At 45.1% G+C, this 24,291-nt stretch overlaps 1 protein-coding gene across 3 annotated transcripts; it reads left to right on the top strand.

The window, feature by feature from the left end:
* The first annotated feature begins 623 nt into the window (after window positions 1-623).
* Window positions 624-24,242, top strand: tmem198ab (transmembrane protein 198ab). Of its 3 annotated transcripts, XM_084347494.1 has the most exons (5): window positions 1,196-1,891; window positions 19,516-19,777; window positions 19,856-20,437; window positions 21,458-21,660; window positions 21,993-24,242. In XM_084347494.1, the coding sequence occupies exons 2-5, from the start codon at window positions 19,621-19,623 to the stop codon at window positions 22,143-22,145; spliced, it is 1,095 nt and encodes a 364-aa protein (XP_084203620.1). In that variant the 5' UTR covers window positions 1,196-1,891; window positions 19,516-19,620; the 3' UTR covers window positions 22,146-24,242. The 3 variants fall into 3 exon arrangements, with proteins under 3 accessions (XP_084203618.1, XP_084203620.1, XP_084203619.1); XM_084347492.1 differs by having other exon boundaries at window positions 624-1,891; window positions 19,516-20,437; XM_084347493.1 differs by lacking the exon at window positions 1,196-1,891 and adding an exon at window positions 8,678-9,060 and having other exon boundaries at window positions 19,516-20,437.
* The last annotated feature ends 49 nt before the right edge of the window (window positions 24,243-24,291 follow it).

The raw sequence follows: 24,291 nt of genomic DNA, 5'->3' as shown, positions 1-24,291 counted from the left end.
AAAAGTCTGAAAGTATCTGATATTAAATGTACTTAAAAGTCCAAGTAAAAGTCAGTTATATATATATTTAGATAAACTGAGTCAACCAATCATTAACTTGATTATTAACTCAGAATCAGTTTTATTTGATTGCTGATAAATTAAATATAAATGTGCTTTGATGCTCTGATGCAGCATGTAATCTGTAAAGTAACTAGTAACTAAAGTTTCAAATGAATGTAGTGGAATGGAATACTTGATTTGAAATACTCAAGTGAAATACAAGTGCTGAGTAAATGTACTTAGTTATGACTCAAATATGACTTTACAGTACTTTTTACAACACTGCATAAGTTTATATATTCTGATATTTTAGTGCTTTTTATTAAATAATAGTAATAATAATAATAATAATAATAATAAGAAGAAGAAGAACAATGATAATGATAATAATAATAATAATAATAATAATAATAATAATCTTTATTTATATAGCGCCTTTCTTAAAAGGTTAAAAGGTGCTTGTGCCAATAGACAATTCTGTTAAATTAAGTTAAAAGACAATTCAAACAATAACATGCAAACACTCAAAAACCAAAAACAATCAAATTAAAAACATAAAACCAGTAAAATAAAAAAAACTAAAATTATTAAAAATAAAGAAAATATTTCAAAATAACATGAAAATCAGTGTTTATTGATATTTTTAGGTGTAGTTACAGCCTCGGCCTGCAGGGGGCGCTGTTGTATTTTAGGTGTAGTTACGGCCTCGGCCTGCAGGGGCGCTGTTGTATTTTAGGTGTAGTTACGGCCTCGGCCTGCAGGGGCGCTGGTGTATTTCAGGTGTAGTTACGGCCTCGGCCTGCAGGGGCGCTGGTGTATTTTAGGTGTAGTTACGGCCTCGGCCTGCAGGGGCGCTGGTGTATTTTAGGTGTAGTTACGGCCTCGGCCTGCAGGGGGCGCTGGTGTATTTTAGGTGTAGTTACGGCCTCGGCCTGCAGGGGCGCTGTTGTATTTTAGATGTAGTTACAGCCTCGGCCTGCAGGGGGCGCTGTTGTATTTTAGGTGTAGTTACAGCCTCGGCCTGCAGGGGCGCTGTTGTATTTTAGTTGTAGTTACGGCCTTGGCCTGCAGGGGGCGCTGTTGTATTTTAGTTGTAGTTACGGCCTCGGCCTGCAGGGGGCGCTGGTGTATTTTAGGTGTAGTTACGGCCTCGGCCTGCAGGGGGCGCTGTTGTATTTTAGGTGTAGTTACGGCCTCGGCCTGCAGGGGGCGCTGGTGTATTTTAGGTGTAGTTACGGCCTCGGCCTGCAGGGGGCGCTGTTGTATTTTAGGTGTAGTTACAGCCTCGGCCTGCAGGGGGCGCTGTTGTATTTTAGGTGTAGTTACGGCCTCGGCCTGCAGGGGGCGCTGGTGTATTTTAGGTGTAGTTACAGCCTCGGCCTGCAGGGGGCGCTGTTGTATTTTAGGTGTAGTTACGGCCTCGGCCTGCAGGGGGCGCTGGTGTACTTCCTGGCAGCTCCGTCATTAAATATGATGCAGCCTTTTCTCTCTAACGTCACTTTTTGCAGCGGAGGCCACCGTCTCCTCCCGCCGCTCCGCGAGCCTCCATCCATCCCTCCATCATCAGCCTCCATCAGCCTCCAGTTAGCACGCCTCCTCCTGGCATGTTTAACCCGGGTTATCGCTCCTCCTGCCCGGTTTGAGTGTGCCCCCCTCCTCATGGAGGAGTAGTCCGGAGGATCCACCGCCCTGCAGGCTGCCGCCGGGGCAGAGAGGCGGCTCCACGCCGACAGGAGTACAGCCAGGTCGGGGGAAGAAGACGTTAAAATGGCCGGTGTTTCGGGCTCCGGAGGATCCGTTTGCCGTCATGTGAACGCGGACGAGGCGCGTCGAGCTGTCGGGGATGATGGTGAGCGGACGGTCTGTTTGTCTTTTGTCTCACACACACCTGCTGTCACACAGATGGATGTAGGTGTAGCTTCAGCGGGGATGGAGGCCGGCTGGACGGGAGGGTACGGGGGCTTTGGTTGAGGTCAGCCGGCTGCGTGTGATGCAGGCCGGGGGTCGGTGGTGTCTGACCCGGGCGGCCGCAGCAGGGTCGATCCTCACAGCAGATGGACGGATGAGGTGATGTTTAAATGTCCGAGCGGTCCCTGAAGGGGTCTCAAACAAACCAGGAGGAATGGTGACAGGTGTCTATAATCTGTAATCTATCATCTGTAACTCAGATGTAATGATCGTGTGGATTAATCAGTTCACTCAGCTGTGAACTAAATGCAGCTGGTGCAGGTTTAAAGGCCCTGATGAAGTTGTTACTGTGAGTCCTGCTGCATGATGTCACCTGTGTTGGATGAACTTGCAGTGAGAAAGATGCAGTCTGTCTTTACTGGTATTTTCACTGATTTGCTTCATCGATATGTTTTATATAAGACGGAATGATCCTTTTTACATCATTGTAATATCAATATATTGTCTGATATTCTTATAAATACATGATCTATACAGAACCACACGTTTGTGCAATGATCTTTTAAATCTGGTTTTCAAAAACATATGTACATAATGTTTAACAGTTTAACAGTAGGTTTACTATTTATTACAGAAAATGACATCAGAGCTGAAACAATAAACCACACTGTGAATTTAAGAATGATAAATTATACGAAGCATCTTTTACCATATTATAATTGTATGTTTCCGTAACATCAGAGATACTGTCGGTCGCTGCTACAATTAAAGAGCAACTTTAGTAATTTTGTTATTAAAGCACGTTCATAAAGTTCGGGGATCGATTACAAAACAGAGTCAGAAATCCTGACTCAAGCTCCAAAAACACTGGATCCTACATTTCCCACAATGCAGTTCAGTCGTGTCTTTTCATTTGAAAGCTAACTGCCTTTTAAATTCCCCGACTTTCAAATGTAATTTACTCTTTATGAAACTGTTTACTGAGGTCATAACTCAAGTGTGAAGTGGGGTCATTTTCTCATAAGCTTACATACAATCAGACTTCTTTTCGCAACCAGTGGAGACGCCTCCTGCTGGGTTTTAGAAATAAAATGCAGGTTGAAGGCACTTTTCAGACGTGGACGCTCCGTCAGTGCTCCTGCCCAATCAGATATAACCCCGATGACATCACGGTGACATCATCAGGGTTGACAAAAGCTCCTCCGGAGCCTCAGAAGACGTTTTTGGTGACGTTCAAGCAACATAAAACACTTGAGCTGGTTTCTTTCCCGAAGCTGCCATTTGACAAATACGTCCCGTGAAAAACACCCAGAATGCATTGCAGCTACAAGCCAAGTTGAATTATGATGAAAGCAGCTTGACTCTGACTGAAAAACTGTAACTATCCATCACCCTGGAGGTCGTCGAAAAGCATTCTGGGAAATGTAGGACGAACTGAGCGAGAGCAGCTGAAGGACGGTGAAAGGCAGCGTCTGAATCAGAACTCCTGACGTGTTTTGGAGCTTTTCAGACGAGCTAAAAACACACGAGAGCGTCGGCCTGATGAAACCCTGCAGACCTCGAACTCCTCTTTGTGTATTCACTGTGTGTCAGGCGGCCGTCGGATCAGCGCAGTCAGGCGGCACGGCTCGAGCTCTGCAGCCCCGCCAGGGGAATGAAAATGCCACAACACGTCGCTTCGGATCCGCTAGTGGGTCAACGTCTCCGGCATGGTGCTGCTCGCATCCTCCCTCCTCCTCCCTCACCCCCTCGTGTCGTCTGGTCTGATGCAGAGGAGGAAGAGTTTATCTGATAAACGTGCAGTCTGCAGGTCCGGCCTCGTGCTGAATCATTGATTATGTATCGATGGGACCAGATCCACATCTTCTGTTTTATTGTCATATTGGCTCACTCATTTCTTCTGTTGAATTCGACCCAATCAGAGTATTTTACATTTGTGTAGGTTGAATTTTCTATTTCGCTCTCGTCACAACTCTGTGTTTATGCTCTGGTTAGGTTTAGGCTCAAAAACCACTGTAACATCACGGTTTGGCTTAAAATCCCTGTTTTGGTCGCCACGATTACAGATGGAGACGGACCGACTTCCTGTTAGAAGTTGCCTGTTTTGTCGCCACAAACAATATCTGAACTGTCCCCAGGTGTCCTTAAAAGACACAAGGTTTTGTCACCACATAAACGGCTGAAAAACACCTGTTTTTTGTCACCTGAAAATGTCCAGAAATGTCCTCAGGTGTCTTTAAAACACTGGTTTTGTCTCCACAAAAACAGCTGGACATGTCCCCAGGTGTCCCTAAAACTGATAAAATCCAGTGGAGTGATTCGCTCTGCGCTCGGCTGGTCGATCGCCTTGTTAAAGATCAATAATATTCATCCTGGTTTGCTGTGAAAACTCGTCCTCCTGTTGTGAATATTTGCATTTGTGTTCAGAAACCTGCAGCGTCAGCAGCACGCCTTCACAGCCCAGCTGGGTGGATGTGAAAACACACACAGGCTGTATTCTCATGTTGCATTGTGTGTTGTTGTTGTTTTGTGTTTCCTGCCAGCAGCAGCAGCAGTCTGACAGTCTGCTGGTGTCCGTGTCAGGGTTTGCCACGAGGCGTTCAGGGTCCAGCAGTGATGATAGGTGCACCGACGTGGGTTAATTAGTGCTGAGGCTCAGACGGAGAGCTGCGGGCTGCTGACGGCCAGATGTTTGCTCAGTATTAGAGGCTGATGTTGAGGAGAGGCCGAGCCGGCGGCCTCAGGAGAGTCTGGAGGCTGAAACGGACCCGGCTCCAGGATTATTCTCCAGAAACAGGAACAGACTCCAACACGGCTGAAGAGCATCGGCTTCTACTCACATGTGACTTTATAACTGTTCATGTTGGAGGTAACGACCATCATTTTGAATTATCGGTTAATCTGCTTCTTACTTTCATGATTAATGATTTGGACTATAAAATGTCAAAACATTTGATCCTAGAGCTCAAAGTAATTAACACAATGACCGATCGCTCACCGAATAGTTGCCAACTCATTTTCTTCCTATTGTTTAATCCATTTTTGACATGAAACAATCTTCAGAGCCCAGAAATATTCAGTTAATGATACAAAACGAAAGAGAGAGAGAACTGCAGCTGAAACCAGATTGTTTGACATCTTTTGCCTCGTTAAGGACTTAAAAGATGAACTAATTGATTAATTGGCAAATCACTTCAGCAAGCAAGTTAAAAGTTTCCGCCTCAGTCCCGTTCTCTGACTTCCTTCATCTGCAAAGTTTGAAGCTTGATAAATTAATCTTCCAAACATCTTCTCCTCGAGCTCTTTCCTCCAGAGAAGCTCGCAGGAAGTGGACGTTTGTCTGCTGCCACAGATATAAAAGCACCGGCTGACTTTAGTTTCACCTCTGCGGCCTCAGCGGAGGTGAAACAGATTCTTTCGAGTGGAAAACTGGAAGTTACACCGTTCAGACCGCTTCATTAGTCTGTGCAGCTGAAGCTGGAGATAATTGGGTTGATGGCAGCTCCTCGCGGAGGAAACGCTGCGAGCGCCATCGACCCCTGTGAGGACACGTGGGCTGATCCTGCACGTGGATCAGACATCGATCAGCTCCGTTCGAACAGATAATTACAGCAGTCTTTATTAATTATTGAGGAGGCCTGGTGGTAGCTGATGGTCTGAGGCTGCTGTTGTTTATCAGTGCAGTGTTTTTATCCAGTTTATTGTTCTGCTCAGCGTCGTCTTCTCCTGGTGGAGTTTTAAATGTTTCCTTAACTTTTCACTTGAGTTACACAGATTGTAGGAAAATATTGTGATATTGACTTTTTGTTTGGTGATTAACGACCTAAAGATCAGATCTTTGCAGCTAAACTTGGTGTGATGGATGTCGTCTGTACAGAGTGTGACAGGAGGAAACACCTGTCGCTTCAGGTGCTTGAGGGGAAATGTTATGTGAGACGATCACGACCCCAGAAAAACACGAGGGAGGAATTATTCTGTCTTTCAGCATTTTTGAGGGGCTAAAGGTGTTTTTTTCTGTGAGGAAAATGCTGTTTTATCCACTTTAATCTCTGCAACAGGCAGAAACAGATCAGAAAATGGATCTTAAAGTTGTGTCTGCTGGAGGAAAGAGAAGAACCCGAGGTTAGAAAGTGACTCTACTTATTTAAAACATTAGTTTGTGTGACGAAATCCCGCAGAAGAAGAAAATAAATGTTCCATTCATGAACAGAAAAGCATCATGAGCTTCTTCTGACTCTCTCGTCCTGACTTCACACCTCAGAGACGCCGTGGTAGTATCTTTTTCCAGCTGCTAACACTGGAGCGCTCTGGTTCGTCCTCCATGGGAACAAACATCATTGATATTCTGGAGCGGCTCCCTCAGGGCGGCGCTGGACGGGGGGAAACGGTTCAGTCATACTGAGCAGCAGCAGGATTAAGACAGTGTGGGAAAGAGGAGTCTTTGTTGTGGGAGGATGGCGCTGGCACTTACGTAAGAACGCTTTTAGTTCCTGGAAGTCCTCAAACGTGCCGCTGCAGGTCAGGACACCTGAGAGGGGCCTGCAGGTCGGTCAGGAGGAAACAAAGGCTTCACAGTTGGTGGTTTTTCTGATTGATCGTGCCGTCAGTAACAGTCCTGACCTCGCCCCCGGCCCCACAGCGTCCAGTTGAATCTCATTATCTTTATTTCTGTGGTGACAGACCACACAGGGGTTATCACTGCTGCTGCTGCTGCTGCTGGGACCCTGACTGATGTCAAGTGATCAGCGTGAAGACGATTAAACAGTCTTTTATTCCTCCTCTCGCTTCAGTCAGACAGAAGAGGTTTATTTTTCAGTTTATTTGTCACAAGAAGTCCGACTCTGTTAATGTGAAGACAGCTGTATAACGTCTCCTGGTGCTCTAGAGTCTGAATTATTAACTCTGACGTGATCTGATGAAGCGGCCTGGTGAGCTGCATCAGGGGGGATTTAGGATGCAGTTGTTTTCAGGCTTGATCCAGTCTAGAGACTAAAAGTCCGTCGTCATTAATTCTTCTCACGATTAATCTGTAAAATGTCAAAAAATGTGTGAAAACTGCTGGAAATGTCCACAACTTTCCTGAACAACACCTGGTTCTGACTCCACAGAAACAGCTGCAGATGTTTTCAGGTGTACTTAAAAACCCAGTTCTGACTCTTTACAAACATCTACTGGTGTGACTCGAGCTGCGGTCGGCTGTTTGTCGCCCTGTCGACTTGTGAAAATGAATGAATTTGCAGTTTTTTCATAGTAAACTGAATATTTGGACCGTTGGTCAGAAAACAAGATATTTAAAGCTGCTGGAACCTGTGACGTGTCTCTTTAATTAGATATTGTAGACTTAAACAGTTTGTGTCACAAACAGCCTGACGTGGACAAACACATCCTGTCTTCCTCCTCCTCCTCCTCCTCCTCCTCCTCCTCCTCCTTTCGCTGACGATCAGCAGATTCTCCACATTGTGTTCAGTCGACAGATGACAGCAGCCACACATGCTGCTGTAACTGGAGCAGCTCATTCACTCTCAGCCTTACGTAACCTGCTCAGCGAGTGTCTGAGGAGGTGTGAGAACGCCTCGGCCTCGTGGCGCCGGCGGTCGTGCCTCGGCTCACCGAGTCGTGCGGCTGTTTGTGGGTGAGAGCCGTCGACCGCTGAAAATAACGTTCATCTGCACGAGTCACGTCATGTTGAGATGATGTTGAGTCACCTTCTTCCAATGAAGATGACAAGTTTTCTTGCGATATTTAAAATTTTCTGATGGATTTGGTTTCATTTTGAGTTCAACTGCCACTCAGACAGATTCCTTCAGGCAGGGACGAACCATATCTGGCCATATTTCCAGATACAACATGAGTGATAACCTGATAACCTGATATTTCTGTTCCAACAACCTCCGAGGTAACGTCACTGTTTGTTACATGATGCGATGTAAAAGGTGTAAATTAGCTCTAAAATATAAACGCACATCTTGGACACTTTGATTTGAGCCTAGAAGTGAAACTCGCTGGATGTAATCAAAGATAATGTTAGCCAGGAAGTAGCTGAATGCTAACGTTAGCTTACAGATGTTGTTTTACCTTGAACCTCATGTTTTCTGTTGCTGATCGACTGGAAAGTGTAGAAATGGTAACGATTTGTCAGATTTATTAAATACTTCTTAAATACATGATCCCAACATTACAGCCTGAAGTTGGAGGAAAAAAAAATATATTACTAGATTTTAAATCTCATTGGCTACATGATGCGTCAGTCATCTGGAGGGTGGCGTGTCAGTGGCTCAGGAGAGAGGAGGAAGAAGAGAGAGTGGTCTACACGATCACTCATTGGCTGTTGTAGGCTCTAGGGCGGGCGTAGACTCATCTCCTGCGTCTTTTTACAGATAAAAGCATGAAAACGCATCTCCGGTCGCTGTTTGTTTAGCTGTGTTTGTGTTGCTCGGTGAACTGTCTTGAGTAGAAGCGAGTCGCACGTTGTCGTCATTGCATCATCTCCCACATTAATTAAAAACTGCACAAGCTGCCGTCAGGAAGTTAAAGATCCGGTTTCCTTTTGGGAATCCTCTGAATTCCTCGGAAAGCTGAATATCCTCCGTCATGTCTTCAGCATGTGGACCTGTTCTGTCATGTCGTGTCCTCACCCGTCTGACTGAGACACGTGATGACACACACACACACACACACACACCATTCACACACACATGCAGTGATCCTGCCACCACGGTCACGTTTCCACTGCAACAAGTATTGATCGACATGTGCAGAGGGACGGTGGCGGCGGTCAACGTTTCCAGGCCGATTGATGGCGACCGTCCCTCTCCCGGAAGCTGACACGTAAAACCGGTCGGTGACACACTCGGTCTTGCTGCGAGCGGCGGGACGTTGGCAGCTCGCTCCGAGCTCGTCATGAACAGGCCTGTTTCTGGCAGCTCCGCCGGCAGCCTGTTACCTCGGATGGCTCGTGATCAACGCTGAGAGACAGAGAGAGGTCTGTGTGCATCATGCGCTCCGGCTCGTCCTCTCATTAGACTGTCGGCGTTCAGACAGCGTGAGGAGGAGAGGGAGGCTGAGGATGAGGACGCGCTGCAGCCGCGGCCACACCGGCTCGTTTCTCAGGTCAGTGATGGAGACGGCAGCAGATTTAGCATCAGGTCGTGTCTTTAAGAGGCTGAAGTGATGTGACTGTGGATGTAGAGCTGAGTGATAGTCAATACGATTGATTATCAGCTTCCAGCGGAGCCTTGAGATGGTTTTTGTTTGTTTGTTGTAGAGCCGAGGCTTTTTATTTAAGATCAGGGGTCTGGTGATTACAAAATAACATGTGATCAGCTGATTAGAAACATCTTTCACATCTCTGGTGTCCAGTAATAGTTATTAAAACAATCAGAGGCTACGTGGGGACCAGTTGTACGAGAATATGGTCGAGTTTGCTGATAAAAATGTGATTTAAGGAGATATTGTTCATATTTTAGCATCTGTTTATAAAAAGTGCCGCAGTGAAAGAACAGGAGAGTTATCAGATGTGTTTCAGTGACGGAAAATGAGAAAGAAACGGAAACTTTCCCATTTTAAACACCTTCGTTGTCATTTTAGAATAGATTTGAGTTTATGTGCTGTTTTGTCTCTTTTTGGCAAATAAGTGATCCTCAAAATACGAGTGTAGGTGGAGAGACAGTCTGTGACTATAACTTTTAAATAACTACTAAAAGAAGAGTTATTATCAATACTCAGATACTAGAAAAGACAACCAGTATTTGAATATTGTGATATTGCGACACCTGAATATTTTCACCTGGATTTCTTCACAGTTTCCTCACGTCAGCAGATCGAAACCAGAGATATTTAATTATAAGGAAAGATAATCACACAGATAAGAAGATGGAAGCGGAGATTATTGATGACGAGTTACCAATCAGCTCTCTGTCAGCCAGTTAATTGATTAACGGACTCATTATTTCAGCACCAGTGAAGATAAGAGCCGGTCACATGTGAAGAGTTGGTTTGGTGTGAAGTATGACAGGGACGTTAATGTTTATTTTTATATTCACTCAACTTGATTTAAAAACCACTTTCATCATAATCGTGTCAATATCCAACTTCAACTCTGTTAACTGAAAAGTAAAGATGTGAAATTGAGAGAAACGTTTTATAAACGACTGTCAGATTAATGAGCATCTGAACCTTCAGGTTAAACTTTAAAGGAGCAGTCCGTGTGTTTACGAGTGGTTGCACCTGAGCAGAAATGTCTCCGGACACGTGGACGCTTGTGTTTTTCCCTCTTTTGACTCATCGCTGCCAGTGAAGCGGTTTGTGGAGGAGCTGAAGTGCAGTGAGTAACGCTTCATGAGGACGTTGCGTAACGCAGCGCGGTGGGAAGGCTGCTGGCGTTTTTCTCTTTCACTTTGCCTCTCCTGTCCAGAGTTCACCTCTAACAGCAGACGCACACAACGACAGTGTTTGTGTAGAGAAAACAGTTTCAGAGATTCAGGGAAGAAAATCTGACTTTAACTCTGTGAAGGTATTTAGTCAAACAGGTTTCTGACGGTTTAACAGGAAGATGTCAGCTAAATATTGGGATTGTTGGTTTTTAATTTATTCCCACATTTAGCTTGATACTTTACAGACTCCTTGAATATCCAGTTAAATGTGGTGAGTAACTAAGTACATCTACTTGAGTACTGAACCCGGGCTGCTTGAGTATTTTCACTTTTTCTTCACTACGACATAGAGCGAAGTATTCTGCCTTTCACTCCCTTCTTTGCTTCCTTACTTCCTTTCCCTCGTCCCCTCTCTCCTTCTCTGTTTTGTCTTTTGTCTCCTGGCGTCACAGAGACCTCCGCGTGTCTCTTGTCTTTAATATTTGTTGTGATTTGAGGAGTTTATTTTGACTTCTGTTTGTAGTTGTAACGACTTATTTCCGGCCGACAGCGGCAGGTCCAGGAACAGCCATGCTGCTGGTCGGTTGTGTCGTATCACTGCTGTTACTCACCTCCACGAGGCTTCACCGTGAGTCACGTTGTTCATGGTGGAGGAATCTGTTGCGTGACGCATCAACGCTTGTTGCAGAGATGTTGTTGGCAGCTGATGAAGGTCGAGAACGACCTGAACTGAGTCCTTTGGGGGTTTACGGTCATTTTGTAGTTCGACAGAGACCACTAATTTTTTATACACACATTTTTGCCAACGATTCCTTAAATGTGGATATCAAACACATCTAAAGATCTATAACAGAGGCAGAGATATTTTACAGTTGTCTAAAATGACATCAGTATCAACTGTTATCTGTAAAAATAAAGTTCTCAGAGCTCAAAGTGACGTCTGTAAACGTCTTGTTTCGTTCTACCAACGGTCCAAAACCCAAAGATATTCAGTCTAAAACTATATAAAAAGCAGCAAATGGTCACGAGAACATTTGACACTTTTGCTTTATTATCAAAATTGTTGACTAATTGATTAATTGGCTAATCGTTTCAGCACCGTCTAACTGCTCACATCAACAGAGCCGAGCGTTGATACTCCGGATTAAAACCAGCAGACAGAAACAGCTGAACGTAGTAAACATATGGAGGGCCAGACGCTGGCTGGTGAGGTCACAGGAGTCCGGCCGTCTTATTGGCTGAAGCTGAATGACATACGAGTCCGACCCTGAGGGGATTAAAACAGCTGGGTGTCAGTCAACGCACACAAACACACACAGCTGTACAGTTATATGAATCTTGGTTCTTAAAATGGTAACGAAGGAAATGCAGCATGTGTTTCCTCTGATTTTAAACGTGTTTGTTCTCAATCTGTGGTCTTTCTCCGGCACCGCAGGGTTTTTATCACCAAACAGAAGAGCAGAGGAGAATTTCTGGAACAAAAGTGTTTTTAAATAAATGCATCACGAACAGATTTCATGAGTCACAGCTTTATGAAACCTACACAGCCCTCTGAGCGCCGAGCACAGGCTGAAACGAGGACGTTCGTGCCGAAAGAAAACGCCGAGCGCGTTGGGAAAATGATCAAAAGACAGAAACCAGGAGTGTGATGCTCAGAAGTCATCGAGGTGACAAAGGAGCTGACATCAAACACAGTTAATGAGTCTGATTCTTCTAACGAGGGCGAACAGAACGAAGGCGCAAATCAAAAGACGTTCCTGAAAAGGCGTCTTTCATCAGACGTTTCTGTCTGAGACGGAGCTCGTTAAGATGCAGAAAGCTGAATGAATCATGTCTCGTTGCTCCGCTTATGTAACGACTGAAAACAATTATTTGTTAATCTTGTAAGACGTGATAACAGAAGCAGAAGGCACATTTAATTAAGTTGGATGAGATGATTATTGATCCTCCTGAGGAAAAAATGGGACGTTTCTGGGCTGTTTCCATGTAGAGACTTTTCTCTGCCCAACATTAGCATGTTAGCATGTAGCACAGTAAAATGGCCTCCGTACAGAGGGTAAAACATTTTTAGCCATGCTAGCAGCCAGCTGGTTGAACAGCCTTGACAACTTCTTGATGAGTGTCCTTGAAACCTTCAGCGGGTGAAGTCTTTATTCTACCAACACATAAAATCATTGGTTGTAAATGAAATGTCTCAACTACTGTTTGATCGATGCGTCACATCTCCATCAACTCAGCTGCACTTTGACTTTAGTGCTCAAAAGCAAATGTCAGTAGCTACGATAACACGCTAACACGGTTTTTCTGGTGCAACGTTGATGTGGAGAGGATTACCAGCATGTGGATAGTTAGCAGGAGCCCAAGGATAGCTGATTAGCTCAGCTCCATGAGTGCTTGTCTTGTTATGATTCACACAGCGTCGCTATTCTTCTCAGACTGACGTCAACAAGAGAAAACTCTCATCAGTAACGAGTTGGTGCAGCTCATTCTGCAGCTCGTTAGCTTTAAACACTGTTTTCTGCAGCACGATGTGTCACAGTTGTCATGATGGACTGTAGTGCTGCTGTCACTGTGGTCCTCTTGGATGCGGCTGAGTCACATACAACAGCTGGTGGTGAAATTCGGTATCACCGATCCGATATTAAGCCTCACATCAAGCCGGTTTGAAAATGTTCTCATCGACCCAACACTATCACTGTCACTAACACACCTTTGTTCAACGTTTCGAGGTATTTGAACATACACAAATGTTGCAACCTCAGCCGTTTCAAGAAGGTGGTTGAAGAAATGAAGGAAAGAACTGAATATTTGGTGCATGCACAGAGTCAACATGGAGTCAGAGTTGTTGAAAGCAGTTTGCTTTCGATGCAGGAAACACTACGGCCTTTTCCTCGGTGCCAGCTTCACCGGGCTGCTGAAGTGGCTCATCAGTTTTGAGTGACATGTAATGGACATGTTGTACAGACGGGAGAAGCTGTCGCAGTACGACATGTGTCAGTCTGAGGAGTCGTGCTCCTTTTCTGAAGCTTCAGCGTGCATCAACACTGAGATGATGACAGTGATGTAACCTGATGGGCCGTCTCACCGCCCTCTGTGTGTGGGCATGTATAGAAAACAACAGGAGAGGGTGTCTTCAATCCAGTGCTCTCAAAGTCATGTTGGTAGAAAGCTCATTTTAAACACAAAGAAATCACACAATCCTTCCACAGTGACCTGATGCATCATGTGGTTTCCCGCCTGTCTGTGTACTTGATGTATTTATAGCCGCAGTTTTGTTTATTCATGAAAAGGCTTCGTTCAGACTGATGACGTCAGCAGTGGAAGTGTCTGCACATCTGTGTCAGTGTGTCTGGGTCTTCCTGACTGATCCACAAACTCTATGAACTGTCTTTAACTGCATTTCCTTTGTTTAGAGCGGACATTGATCGCTGTGTGGGGATTCATTGTCTGTTAACACAGCGTATCGACCTGCCTGTGCTCTGTGGAAAGAAAAGGTTACAAACAACTTTTAATTACATGGAGATGAGGAGTTGCTCATCAGCTGCACGCAGGCTACATTTGGCATTTTATTTAACTTTCAGCCGAGAGCTCAGCAAGTCTTGGATTCTGTGTCTGTCAGATTTTCAGAGATGTCTGTTTATCTGTAGCTGGCGTATCGGTCAGCACAAAGTCTGTGGTAGTGTTTGCCAGCAGCAGTGAGCTTTCTACCCTTTGTGAAAGTTTATATATTTGTCACTTGTCGCCATCTTTCTTGCTCACAAAGTTTTAAATGGTTTGGTTATTATTCTTATCAGGGAGCACTGAACACACTGCTCTTATGGAAGGTTGAGAAAGAAAAATGGAGATGATGACAACAACTCAGAGGTCTGAAACCAGATTCAAGATAAAGAGTTTTTATTTTGGGCAATTCATGCTTGTTGTTGGGTTGCAGATAGCCGAGGTCTACGGGGCTTCAACTGGTGATGTGTCACTTTATAGTTGCCTCGTGGAGTGTTAGACTTTCTTGTCAAAGTGAAAAGTGAAAGCACATATCTGGCAAGACTTCAGATTTAAACCCAAATGCTAAAAGGGAACCTGACAACATCAATGCAGGAGAAGGAGTCGGTTACTTTACTGAGAAGTTGGAGGTGTGCTGCTCCTTCTTGTTTCATCAGTCCCACCTGTACTGTACAAAAACTACTTCCTGTTATATTTCAAACTAATCCGCTGTCAACAAAAGCCAAAAGTACAATTCAGTTGCCTGAATAAATGTTAGCGAAGTCTGTTTCTGTGAAACCAAAGATAAGTTAGAACTGAACGTTTCTTTATGTTGCAACTTCAGGTTGCTCTGGTTAGCTTTAGGCACAAAAACCACTTGGTTAGGGTTCAGAAAACGTCACAGTTTCTCTTAAAATAACTGTTTTGGTTGCCATGATCGCGGTTAGAGTTGGTCTGACAAACATCTGCTTTTGACCCCGCAAATACAGCTGGAAATATCTTTAAGAATATCAAGTGATATAACTGCGATAGGCCGTTTGGCTGCTCAGGGAGTTTTTTTAACATGGAGACCAAAGTAATGTTTCTTTTTTAAATAATTTTCATTTCTTCAGTCAGTTAAATCTGTTAACTGGCAATAACTTCAGTCATTTACCCGTCATCCAAAATTACTTTGATTACTTTGTCAAACACGAAGATTTTCTTACTTTTCTTTATTTCATAAATTCAGTGCTTCTACCTCACAGACAGAAGAAGCACTTTGAAGACATGTTCTGGGATATTTTATTTATAATTGAAAGGAGGTTAACTATAGGAGCAGAGCTGCACACACACACACACACACACACACACACACACACACACACACACACACTCTCACACACACACACACACACACACACACACACTGACGTATATGAACACATTCAGGGGGAACATACGGGCCCATTGATTGGCTCTCCTGCTGTTGCTATGGAAGTTTAAGCTGCTCCTCCATTGGTCAGGCTTCGGACCGGGGCCAACTGCCGGCTGTCTGTCAGCATCCCTGCGTCGTCATGGCAACAGACAGGAAGCAGGGCGGGTGGAGGAGAGCCGTGTTGTTGTTGTTGTTGTTGTAGCTGCTGCAGATTGGGACAGAAGAAGAAGAAGAAGAAGAAGAAGAAGAAGAAGAAGAGTTTATTTTGTCTCTGTGCTTTTTTTGTTTTTGTTTTTTTCCAGATGATCCGTCTGCAAACATGAAAGCTGCACGTTTTGATCTGCAGTACAAAACGGCTTAATGCTCACACACACACACACACACACACACACACACACACACACACACACACACACACACACACACACACACAGACGGGGTCACTCTGCAGCAACCTGCTAATCCTCCATGAAAAGATGATTATTAATATGTCATGTTTGGATGAAAATGGGGATGAGGGAACATGTATGTGCACTCAGCGACATTATTGCTCCATTTATCAGCCTCTTCCTACTGTTACGCACACACACACACACACACACACACACACACACACAGACACACACACACTCATTAGTCGTCAGAGGGGTTGAATTTGTTTATTCGTCCTTCTGTCGTCTGTGCAGCTCAACACAATTAATTTCTTTGCACAAAACAAAGATTCCTGTGCACGTTTTGATGCCTTGTGTCGTGATGCAGCACAGTGTGAGAGCTCGCTCCACGACATGTCAGGAGGAAGGTCGGTGTGTTGTTGTGTAGATTAACGACAACAGAAGAAGTTCACTGTTCGTAATGTCTGACACTGATTTCCATTTTGAACATGAACTATAGTGTAAGACGAATATAAAGCAGCTAAATGTGAAATATGAATAATTCAATGCTTGTTTGAGGTGAAGAGTTGCTTAATTTATAAAGAGAAGAGGCAATAAAGCTGAACAAGCAAAGATAGCGCGGAAGATGCTTCTTTCTTTTTCTTCTTATCTGGAAGCATTCTCCTAATTAGGCCTTCACTGAGAGAGAGGTCACATGACAGTCAGGGAGAGCGAGGGCAGATTGTCGTCATTATCTTGAACAGAAAGAAAAATGCTGAACTGTCTCGTGTGGAGAGACTTGATGTTATCTGCAAGTAGGTGGGAAACAGTCTGTGCATATATCAGCGTCCATTAGGCAAAATGAGCTGGAAAATATCAGCAAAGCGAAAATTTGTATTTGCATGTGAGTGCTTGAACATCCGTCCCTGTGCCGGGTTTAAAAGCGTCCTCGTCTCCGCACCACACGTCCGTAACTTCGCTTTTATTCAGCCTCGTATGCATTAAACAACGTTGACCGACTAGCCGAGGAAGCTAAGCTAAAACAACTGTGTTCAAAAACGTCACGACGGAGAGAAACAGCGGCGAGTGTCTCCGGTTCAGCTAACTGAGCTGGTTTAATAAGAAAATAATAAACGGGACGTGGAGACGTGATGTTAGCGCACCGAGCAGCAACATGCTTCATTTCCTCTCCACACATTTCACAGACAACAGCAGCTCTTGCCCTACGGCAACTCTGAGGGGACACACCGCTGGTCGTGCTCTCTGGTGGGGAGCCCTTTGAATCACGATGTAGTAGATTAGTAGTCGGTGCCGTCGTCCATCGGCCCAACCCTGCAGAGAAACATCATGAATGGGCTAAAGGTCAAGTAAAGAGCAGCAGGATTTGGCTCTTTGTTCAACTCCTCAGGAGTCTGTCTGCTTTCCTTACGTACTGTCAAACATGCCAGACCAGTTTCAACCTCCATACGTGACACAAACAAATTATTACCCTCCCCTTCATGACTCAACCCTCGGGGGAGGTAATTAACTCGACCGAGGGAGAAAAGTAGGCTAAGTGACTGGCAGGAAGGCCGGGATCCAAGTCAGGTGAGCGACGGGGAAAAGGTGATTGTAGAAAGGTGAGGTGAGGAAGTGAAGGAAGAGGAAGTGAAGGGATTGAGACAGAAGAAGAAAAGGAGGGAAGGAGAGCGGGATGGAGGAGCTCATGAATATCAAAGTTCCCCCAGACAGACGTTGCATAAGCACATTTGACCCAGAAACCTCCCGCAGTCGAACTCAAGTCACCCGGAGAGAGAGCGAAAACAGCCAGCGGGGGGAGGACGGAGCGGCACGGGAAGGAGGTTAAAGAGGAAATAAAACTGTCCTCATCCAGCTCGGCCGTTTTCTCTCATCAGTTTTATTCCACTTATAGACATTATGTTTGCTTCCCTTTAGCTCTTCATCTTGAAAATCCAGTTTAGATCACTTAGGTCAGCATTTTAGGACAAAGGACATCAACCTACCTCCAAATAATGAATCTATTCCTGCGTATTTGTGTTAATTTACATGTGGACAGTCACAGTTTAGCAGTACACCTGCTTTGCTCTTAGCTTGAAGGTTGAACAGACAGATGAAAGGTTGAGAACAGTGTGAAGGAGGACAGGTAGGAAACAGGAAGACGTTTGAGTGATGAAGGGCAGCAGGAAACGAGGTGAAAGACGAGGCGAGGTTTATCCGGGATGTCGGGAATGGCTGCGCGCTGCAGGCCTCTGACAGGTGTACACGGGCAGAAACACAGAAAATACAAACAAGGGCTCAAAGAGAGTCGAGGCACATTTATTTACCAAGTGCTGTTAACAGAGGACGTCACTGGAATATAGATGAGGCTGCAGGGAAGGAGGCCACAGATGAGGAAGGGTTTCTCTGAGCTCAGGTTTTCTGTCTGTGTTTTATAGCACATTTGTTGTATTTGTTTGCCTCATGTGTAGTTTTGTTGTTTTTTTTTGTTTGCACCTTGTAACTGTGGTTTCTGCAAGGCAAGAGCTGATGGATTGTTTGTCAGGACAACGCAAGAAATTGCTTTTACAGCCGCCCCGTTTACAGCTGGTATTAAAATGTGATCTATATTCAGACACGTTATCCAGATAAGAACAAATGGAAGTAATTGGAGGGTGTTTCTGCGTCTGGAGGTCGTCTGGCTCACACTGTGTTCGGTGTAAACACAGTCCGTACAACGTGGTGGCATCCAACAGTGATACAGATACAAGTATTTGTTTTTAAAGTAAAAAGCTAAGAAGGCTGAACAACAGAAATACTTTAAGGTCACTCAGGAAACAACGCAGATGCAACTGCTACTGCTAGAAACTACAGATAGATGGCACAAGATGGAGAACGTTATCAAAGTGAGCAGCTGCATTGTGATGTAGACATAAAATAAGACGAAGACACGTGATGGATGTGATAAAGCGCTGAACACAGATAATTACTCACTTAAAATGGTGCGTAATGAAGCTGCACAGCAGGAAGTAAAGAATAAATGGCTGGTGGAGTGAGAGCTGATGTAGCTCGGAAACTTGAATAAACTAAAATACTCTGAACTAATAAAAAAACACTGCACACATGCTGAGAGTATGAATAATGTGAATGAGACAGTAACGGTGCCTGATGATAACACTGTGCACTGAGCAAGGTTTTTCCATCCGGGAGGAGCTTTAGGATTATAAAGGAGCATTAGAGCAGCTATCAGATGTTCATCTTAGACTTTAGATCAGATCGACCTCCTGTGATTGATGAGAGCCTGAAAGGAGCCGTTAAATAAATGTTTGTTTTGTGCTCGAGTGGCCTGAAGGACGTTACTTCTTCTTCTGATCCAACACAGAGCGAGCGGGAGGCTGCGATCGTCCTCGCTCCGCCCACCTGCTGTTTTCTGAGCTATTATTATCCACCGCTTCCGCCACCGGGGGATGCCAAACTGTGTGTGTGCGCTTTTGTGACTGTGTGCACACAAAATAAAATCTGTTTAACGCTGCTGCAGATTTGAAAGCCACTTTATTAACAGGGTAACAGGGTTTGTGGTTGCTGGCAGTGTCGTTGATCCTTCGGATCATGCTGCTGGTTTTTCATGTTTTAGCTTATTGAATTTAAATCGCTTTGACCTGATAGACCTGCCAAGACTACTTTAGATTTTACCATCAGTTTGATTTATTGATTTTAGCTGTCGAGGCAACCTTTTCTGAAAAATGATCAATCATGAACATTTCCTGAGCTTTTATCTTTTGTAAAACTTCCAGCACACCGTCAGCATTGAGGTTCATTCAAACTTTTCATGCTGATGCATTCACGGTCTGCTCTTCATCTTGGATTAGAGAAGTCTGCATCATTAGAAAATCACTTCATATGAATGTGGTTGTTTGTTGCTGGATCAGTTAAAACTCCTCTCTCCTGTCTGCAGGTGAAGCCATGCGGCTGGGTGGAGCTCCCTAGCCTCCCCTGTTCCTCGCCTCCCACCTGATCACCTCTCCTCCTCCGTCTCACCTCGCCACCTCTCCCGTTCACCATGACTACGACCCTGGAGACGCTGCTGGGCCAGCCGGACCAGGAGCTGAGCCCCGAGCGACTGGATGGCTGCGAGGAGGTGGCCGGCCGCTACAAGGTGGTTCCCTCTGTGGTCTGCTCCATGTGCTGCCTCTTCGGCATCATTTACTGCTTCTTTGGTGAGTTGGTTAGAAGAGTGATCAGTATTTTTTGGCATGAAGTTGCAGCCTGGTTAATGTTTCTTCCTCTTATTTCAGGCTACCGCTGCTTCAAAGCGGTGATGTTCCTCACAGGCCTGATGTTCGGCTCCGTCGTCATCTTCATGCTCTGCTACAAGGAGCGCGTTCTGGACACCCAGCTGAGCGTGGAGGCCTCGGTGGGCATCGGCCTCGGCATCGGCACGCTCTGCGGCCTGGTCACCATGCTGGTCCGCAGCGTGGGCCTCTTTATGGTGGGCCTGCTGCTGGGCCTGCTGGTGGCTGTGGCCACCCTGGTGGGCATGGAGGAGCTTTCCGACAGCCCGCCGCGCTCCGTCTGGGTGCCCCTGGGCGTGCTGCTTGGCCTGGGCATGCTGTTCGCCGTGCTCACGCTACAGTGGCAGCGCCTCTTCACCACGCTGTCCACAGCGGTGTTCGGCGCGGCGGTCATCACTGTGGCGCTGGACTACTTCATAGAGCTCTTCGCCCTCGTGCTCTACATGTACGAGCGACTGAAAGCGGCGCCTGGAAAGCCGGTGTGCTGGCTGACGTGGGTGGTGCTCGGGGTGTGGCCTGCCCTCACCCTGCTGGGTGTCATGGTCCAATGGAAGGTGACCGCTGAGGGATACTCACATACAAAGGGTGAGGCTGGTGCATGTCTCTGAAACTATCAGTGTGTCTTTAATCCGTGACAGTTTATGAATGTGAGGAAATGTAAAAGATTTTGAAAGTAGACTGAAAGTTCATGAATTCAAAGTTTGTGCCTGTTTGTTTTCAAAAGCAAATATCTTTGTGTGCACGTCATGATGGAAAATACAATAACATGTAATTTAACTTAACGGTTGTTGGATAAAAGCCAATCAATCACACAACGGCACAATAATCAGTTCTTTGGTTTGCAGCCTGCCTCAGGCAACAGAAGTGAAGACAGTTTCTCTTCAACGTTGTCACTCGGCTGCTGTTTGAGTCTCTTCACTACTTGACACTGATGTTTGACAGATACTGAAAGTGACAACAATGAAGTTTCCAAATATACAGTACCACAACTTCTGTCAACAAAAGTGGCAGAAGTTACATATTTCACATTTAAAATGGTAAATAAGGGAAAAAGAAAAAAGCTGCACAGAAGGAAATAAAAACAGGAATGGCTCGTGATGTGAGAGCTGATGTAGCTCAATAACTTAAACTGAGGATCCTCAAAGTCTCAGGTAAAAACTTACACACATCAAAGACGCTGAAAGTTTAAATAATCTGAATGTTATCGTGATAGTGTCGGGTAATACTGTGTGAAGCATGAGGATTATAAAGGATCTCACATCAGGGCAACTATCAGATGTTTTGTTAGAATTTCATTTTTATTTTATTTAGGACTGAGCTTCATCACTGATGGAAAAATGTTTTTCTTGACATTTCTTTAGAGATTTGAAATGTCCAAAGTGTAAATGTCTGTTAAAACTGAGCTAAATATGTTTGTGACCTGCTTTGTTTTTAAAATAAAGGTTTTCAGTGGAAATTACTTACAAAATGTCATTTTTTGGGAGTTTCTTAACATTTTCAACCATATTAGTTATTAGAAGATCTGGTTGTGGTGAGGAGGGAATGCTAACGTGCCGCTAGCTCAATACACTAGCTAGCTTCTGACTTTAGCTCTTGGCTCCACAGTGATCATTAGCCGGCAGCAGAGGAGGATGCAGGTGATGCGGATTCGTCAGCGAGACGACCGCTATCGCAAGAAGAAGAAGAAGCAGCAGCACGGCTCCACCTCCTCCCACCATCACCACCAGGCCAAGCAGCTTCACACCGAGCCCGCCTACCGCCGCAAACCCAACCCCATCCGCCGCTACGACACGGACGTCCTCTCGCCGGTGAGGAGCCGCGATCTCATTTTTCTTTCTTGTCTTTGTGGCTTCTGTTTTCTTCGCACATCTTTTTTTTCAAGCCTCCCACAGTGTGTTTGGTCATTTCTGGTATGTTGTTGTGTGGGTTTTGAAATTCTGCTGCTTTTTCTGTAAACATTTGTCTGCCGACGACGCCCACAGACTAGTGGAGTGGGTTTTGGTGATTATCATCCATGAGACAAATTTAAGTCTTTCGTCTTTAACGGCTGTTTGCTTGTTTTCTATGTGTTAATGTGTCTGTTAACGACTTTCCTTTATCTGACGACCGATGTCTTTCTCTCTTCTCGTTCTCCGTCCAGAGCTACATCCAGAGTTTCAGAGAAAGGCAGGTGCAGGCGCAGCCCTTCCCGAGCCGGCTGGTCGGCAGACCCCACACCGTGGTGGATGTGGGCTACGACTGCGGCTCCACGACGCCCCTCACCGGAGCTGCTGGACCTTCACTACGGGTCTGACCACTCCCTCACCTCCCAGAGGCCTGAACACACCCCTTAACCAGGGAGACACACGACTCTACAATCACTACCCCACCTGGGTGTAATCACACCTGTGCTAGAACAAACCGCCGCGTCTTTCAATGCAATGATTCTGGGTTCAAACATGATCTGGGTTCAAGAGGATGAAAATATGTTGAGGGCTGGATTTACCCAAAATGCAAAATATGTTTAACCCTTTACAAAGTAAATTCTGGATCATGAAGCTCCGCCAGCTGGAGCATCAGTGTGGTGCCGAGGTCTGACCTCTTTTCACAGTCTTCAATGCACAAACGCATGCATGCACTTACACAAACACCAACCGCAGCTACAATCGTAAGGGTCGACGTGGGAACCTGAAGCAACCTGCTGCACGTCACCATCTCAAGTCAAACCGATCAGGGATCGCAGATTCAGTGCAAACCCGCCTCAGGTTCAAACACAGGCATTGTATAAAAAAAATCAAAATACAACTTCGCCCACGTTCAGCGAGCTGTTTCCACCGCTGCTGTCGTTTTTCAACTGATGCTGCAGAAGCAACTTCCTCAACCTGTAGACGTCTTAAAGTCCAACAAAGATCATCTATAAAGGGAAGTACGGGCCCTTAAATGCAAACCGAGATCTTTTATTTGCTTTCTGTGCCATCCGGACTACACAAACCGTCCTTGAACAGGACAGAGACGTCTCTAATGTCGTTTTTAAACGGGGAAACCCTTCGTCACCCTTGGTGCTGGACGATACACCTCTTCAAGCGTCAAACTGCTCTCCGATGGCCGGGGAATCTGTTGTTAACGGGTGCCTTGCCTCTCCACGGACTGAACCATTCAGCAACAGGAGGGGGGTTACTGGCAGATCTCCCATCGATGGCTTGTTTTTGCATTAAATGTGACCACAGAAGGATTTTTCAAAGGGGGTAGCCATGGAGCTACGATAAGCAGGGTAAAATATATTAGGGAGTGGAGTTGGCTGTAGTCTTCACAGATGCCTGGATATATGAGGACGATTTGCTTTTAGCTGACAGCCAGAGAGCCACATTTACACTGGCACCTCATCTGAGACCTCAAGTGGAAACCAGAAACCTGAATCTCATCCCTGCAGTGCAAACTGTTCGCTCCCCAACACAGTATTCACGCTCACCGGTAAAGTAGTAATTTCTTCCATAAGACAATAAGACACAAGACAATCCAGCAGATTTCCTCCTGAATTCAGTCGTTCAAAGTGTGAAGTCAGACTGAAACTAAACTAAAATCAGTTTATACTTTACTTCTTGGAGTCTATTTTTAGTTTGAAATTGTAATTAACAAAAAAAACAGAAATGTTAGTTTTGAAACAGACGAGAGAACTTGAAGCTTCGACACGCTTTCCACAAAATGTGTCCAAAAACATTTCTATCCTCCTTTAAAACAGTTGAAACTGTGCAGTCGCTGCTGTGATTACAGTTTATATCAAAGTTTAGTTGAACTTTATAAATGTGACGAACGCGGTCCGGCTGAGGTGCCAGTGTGAAGACGGCCAACAGAGATGAACTCGTGGACTCGTGGCCATACCAACTTGTACTTAGACCAACAGCTCCTTCCATCATGTGCATTGATTTTCTTTATTTGGAAGATTTTTTTTGTCGCCAGTGAAAATGTGAATATTATCGTCTTGATGATGGAGGCGAGGGGAGGGGGGGTGTTTATGGTACGTTTTTACTCATCTGTGGGAAATGCATGATCTCACCCCTCCGTCTCCGTCCCCGATCCGCCCTGCGGGGCTTCTTTCTGGGCTCCCACCGAACACCCTCCACCCTCCACCCCTTCATGTGCATCGATGTGAAATTTGTACATAAAACACAGCACTTACTAACTTTATTTGTTATTTCTACCAGTTTCTTTTCAATTGTTTTTCATTTCTTAGGATTCTGATTTGAAGTTCTTCTCCAGTGGGATGTATTTATTTGCTGATTTATTTATTTCTGTAAAGGAGAGTGCAATGTCATCACTGTCGGCCAGTAACGCCATGCTTTTTAAAAAAACAAACAAAAATGAATTATGACTATGATTATTAAAGCATGTGTTCCTACGGGCCTGTATACGATCCATGTGTGCGAGTCGTCTTTGAGCTGGAGGACACACAGACATCAGTC

Source organism: Pagrus pagrus (genome assembly GCF_965226575.1).
Source record: "Pagrus pagrus genome assembly, chromosome: 24".
NCBI classification, from domain to species: Eukaryota; Metazoa; Chordata; class Actinopteri; order Spariformes; family Sparidae; genus Pagrus; species Pagrus pagrus.
This window is presented reverse-complemented; position numbering and strand designations above follow the sequence as displayed.